Source organism: Stenella coeruleoalba (assembly GCF_951394435.1).
Source record: "Stenella coeruleoalba genome assembly, chromosome: 15".
Classification (NCBI taxonomy): domain Eukaryota; kingdom Metazoa; phylum Chordata; class Mammalia; order Artiodactyla; family Delphinidae; genus Stenella; species Stenella coeruleoalba.
In genome coordinates, this window is record NC_137161.1 from 11,372,654 (window position 1) to 11,376,927 (window position 4,274).

At 62.3% G+C, this 4,274-nt stretch overlaps 1 protein-coding gene across 1 annotated transcript; it reads right to left on the reverse strand.

Annotated features, from left to right (window-relative positions):
• Window positions 1–1,601: 1,601 nt before the first annotated feature.
• On the reverse strand, window positions 1,602–3,724 carry CEBPB (CCAAT enhancer binding protein beta). Its single transcript, XM_079945121.1, has one exon. The coding sequence runs from the start codon at window positions 3,261–3,263 to the stop codon at window positions 2,226–2,228; it is 1,038 nt and encodes a 345-aa protein (XP_079801247.1). The 5' UTR covers window positions 3,264–3,724; the 3' UTR covers window positions 1,602–2,225.
• Between the last annotated feature and the right edge of the window lie 550 nt (window positions 3,725–4,274).

Consider the following 4,274-nt stretch of genomic DNA (forward strand, 5'->3'; position numbering starts at 1 on the left):
GCAGCCCAGGATAAGACCTGTCCGGGGCCACACTGGAGGCCCAGGACCAAAGTGAGGTTATTTGTGCCCAGTGCTCTGTACAGCCCTCAGGCCACGAGCAGGAGACACTAGGGTTAGAGGGATGGTGTTTGCCTTGATCCTCAGCTCCATAATGGTGGGGGCTGAGTGTCTCTGTTTCCCATATCCTGGCCTCCCACAGGGAAGGAACATCCAGGCCTCCAAAGGGAAAGGGAGGGCAAAAGCATTTCCCCTTCTCAAACCACAAAATCAGCAGCTGCTCCCAAGATCCCAGGCTGCCCCAGGCCCTCAGCAAACTAAGCTATGAAGCCCCCCACTCCCTCCACCCCCAAATTCCTAGAGCAGGGGGCCCCCAAACCAGTTTCTCACCCTTTTGGATTTGACAGCCAAAAGGCTGTTCCACAGCTCTAAAAGCAGGCCTTGTAATGGTAGCAACCTCTCCAAAGGTTGCTGTGAGGTTTAAATGAGATGGGGCAGGTCCAGGGTTTACTGGACACTGGCCCCTGGCAAGCGCTGGCCATGCTCGCGCTGCGCTTTAGACTCAAGTGCCAAATGCCAGGAGCCTCCCAGAGAAAAATAATAACAAGAGCAAATGCTTATATAACACCTCCTGCGTGCCAGGCACCGTGGGACACTGTACGTGTATCCACCAACCCCTCCGTCTACATCCTCAACTCTCAGGAATGCTGTCCAGAGCTGGAATAGGGGTGGAGGTGCAGTGCGAACGGGTGGGTGGGAGGGTATCAAGGGGTGGGGAAGAAGCCTCGCCTGGGGCCATTTCTGTCCCAGGGAATCAGGGACTGCAGCCCTGGGTGCACACCTGGGCTCAGCCGCCTTGAGCAGGTGAGGTTGGGCCTCAGTGTCCACAACTGGGCAAAGAGGACAAATGGCACATCTCCCACTCCTAGGAAGAGGAGTGGAAGTACAGGAACCCTTCCCCCCACTTCCCCTACCTGGCCCGGATTCTCCCCTCCCGCTGGCCAGGGACACAAACCCAAGCTTGCCACCCAGGCCACTCTCTTAAAAATACACATACACACACACGCTATTTTCTAAACAGCCGGCCCCACTTCACTTTCCAAAAGAATCTGCCCCATCTTGGGCTCAGCAGGACCAAGACCTGTATCCCCTCCCCTTTCAGAGTCACAGTTCTGCTGGCTGGGTCCCCAAGCACTGCGCAGAGGTCAGAGCCCTCCAGGCCCGTCTAGACCCAAGCCTAGCACTCAGGACCAGCCAGAGTCCCTGAAGGCCCTCCCCAAGCAAGGTTCCGAGTCACTCCTCCCCAGCACCCAGCGGCACTGAGTCACCCTGAAAGCCTGGCCCAGCACTCCTCTGCCCCTCCCCCGCCCCAGCCTGGTACCCCCATCTCCAAGCACAGGCCCTGGGGGAGTAGCAGAGGAGAAAAAGCAGCTGCAACCCCCCCCCACCCAACCACCTAAAGAGCCAAAAATAATAGCAGCTCACACACACACAACAACCCCACACACGCCAGAAAAGCAAATATAAAATCATAAATCCAAAATAAAGGGGAAAAAAAAAATCAAAGCCAACTACTGCCCCCAAAAGGCTCTTTAACCATTCTCAAAAAACAAAAAAAAAAAGTTTATTAAAAGTGTTCTTAATGCTTGAACGGAAAAGATTCCCAAATATACAGATGCCTCTTTTCTCATAGAAATAGATTATTTTTTTATAATACAAAAAAAAAGACCAAAAAAACAACAACAAAAACAAAAACAACAGCAACAGCAACAACCCCGTAGGAACATCTTTAAGCGATTACTCAGGGCCCGGCTGACAGTTACACGTGGGTTGCGTCAGTCCCGTGTACACACGCGTTCAGCCATGTTTAAACCGATTGCATCAACTTCGAAACCGGCCCGCCCGCCGGCGCCTGGAGAGGGGTCAGAAGGAGAGGCAGAGTTTATCATTCATCTGTACACATAGACATCTCTTCTTTAAATAACACCACGGGCGGGCGGCCCATCTGCATGTGCGGTTGGTGTGGACAAAAATATAGATATATATATTTAATAAAATATTAAAATTACCGACGAGCTCCCCGCGCTGCCAAGTGCCCCAGTGCCAAAGTTTTGCCGGCGCCACCAGGGGCGGGGGCGGGAGCGCGGGCGCTTCCCGGAGTCTCGGTGGCCGCGGCGCGCCCGGCAGCGCGGAGGCCGGCCGGCAGGGGGACGCGCGCGGGGGCCGCGCTAGCAGTGGCCGGAGGAGGTGAGCAGGGGTTCTGGCAGCTGCTTGAACAAGTTCCGCAGGGTGCTGAGCTCGCGCGACAGCTGTTCCACCTTCTTCTGGAGCCGCTCGTTCTCGGCCGTGAGCTCCAGGACCTTGTGCTGCGTCTCCAGGTTGCGCATCTTGGCCTTGTCGCGGCTCTTGCGCACCGCGATGTTGTTGCGCTCACGCCGGATCTTGTACTCGTCGCTGTGCTTGTCCACGGTCTTCTTGGCCTTGCTCTTGACCTGCGAGGGCGCCGGCGCCGCCCCCACATAGCAGGCGGCCGGGGGCGCCTTGGCGTCTGCTGGGCTTGGCGTGCCGGGCGGGCTGGACGACGAGGACGTGGAGAGGCTCCCGCTGCTGCCGCTCGGCACCGCCTGGTAGCCGAGGTAGGCGCGCAGCGCGTACGGGAAACCAGCCGCCATGCCTGCGGCGCCGCCGCCCGGCGCTCCGGCCTCCTCCTTCCGCTTGCAGTCCGCGGGCTCGAAGCCCGGCTCCGCCTTGAGCTCGGCCGGCTGCGGTGGCGGCGGCGGCGGGGGCGGCGGGTGTAAGGGCGCGAAGCAGCCCGGGTGCAGCGCGCCCTTGGCGGCCCCCAGACGACCCAGGCTCACGTAGCCGTATTCGGCCGCCTTCTTGCAGTTCTTGCCCCCGTAGTCGTCAGAGAAGAGGTCGGAGAGGAAGTCGTGGTGCTGCCCGGAGGAGGCGGGAGCGGGGGCGGGCGCGGGCGGAGCCGCCTCAAAGGTGTCCGTGGCCGGCGCCGGGGCCTGCGGCGCGCCCAGCGGCTCCAGGTATGGACTGAAGTCGATGGCGCGCTCGTGGTCACCGATGCTACCCAGCTCGCCGGCGGGGGGGCGCGGCCCGGGTCTGGCCGCGGGGGGCGCCGCGGGGGCCGCCTTGCCGCCGTACGCAGCAGCCAAGCAGTCCGCCTCGTAGTAGAAGTTGGCCACTTCCATGGATTTAAAGGCAGGCGGCGGCGGCAGGGGGAGACATGCTGGGTCCCAGGCCACCAGGCGTTGCATGAACGCGGGTGCCCGGGGAGGGGGCCTGGGGCTGCCCGCTCCGGCCGGCCCGCAGGTGGCGCGGCCTCCCAGCTCCGAACTGTCGCTGCTGTGTCCCTGATGCTGTTGCCGCTCCCTCCGGCGTGGCCGCTATTAGTGCGGGGGCTGGCGGCTGGACCCTCGGGTGGGTCCCCTTCCCGGTCCCGTGCGCGGCTCTGACTCGCTAAAGTTTCTCCTGAGCCCGGTTATTTATAAGGCGGGCCATGGCAACGGCTGCGTCACAACTGGAGGCCGCCCCAGCCCCTCCCCAGGCACGCAGAGGACACGCTGTGGCCGCCCGAGACCCCCGGGAGGGCGGCGGTGGGGCGTAGTGGCCAGACTGGAGACCCAGAGCGCGCCCTCGGGGGTCCCTCGGCCTGGTGGGGGGCGGCATCGCCCCCTGCCCATTCCCACCCGGCGGCCCCGGGATTGGGAGCGAGAGAAGGCGCTAACCCGCCCCCGGACCGCCCCCTCTGGGCTGGAGGCTATACTAGAAGGGAGGGGAGAATCCGGAGAGGGGGCAACGTGATCTTCTTCTCCCACCCCAAACACGGCCGCGGCCCGCCCCCTGCTGGAGGAGGCGCTGGCTTCAGGATCGGCTGCAACCAGTCCCGACTCTCCACCGAAGGGACGCGCTCCAGGCGGGATGCTGGAGACCCCAGCTCTGGCTCCCGGAGAGGTGACCCATCTCCACGGCCCTTCCCTGGGTCCAGCCTCGCCCCTAAACTTGCCCCCATCCCCAGATCTTGGAAGGAGGGAATTTCACACCTGTGGCGACTTCCTGTCTTAAATACGAAGACCTGGGTTTGGGGGCCTGCAGGTCAGGGGCGAGCTCCACTTGGGCCTGTGCCAAGGTCGACCGCGCCCCTCCCCTAGCCCCGCCCACCGCACCTGCCCGCCCCTCAGACCACACCCGGGTCATCTCCAGCCCCACCACAGCCCGACATGGGCCCCGGGAGGGTGGAAGGGGACGGGGGTGCTTGTCTTCAACAC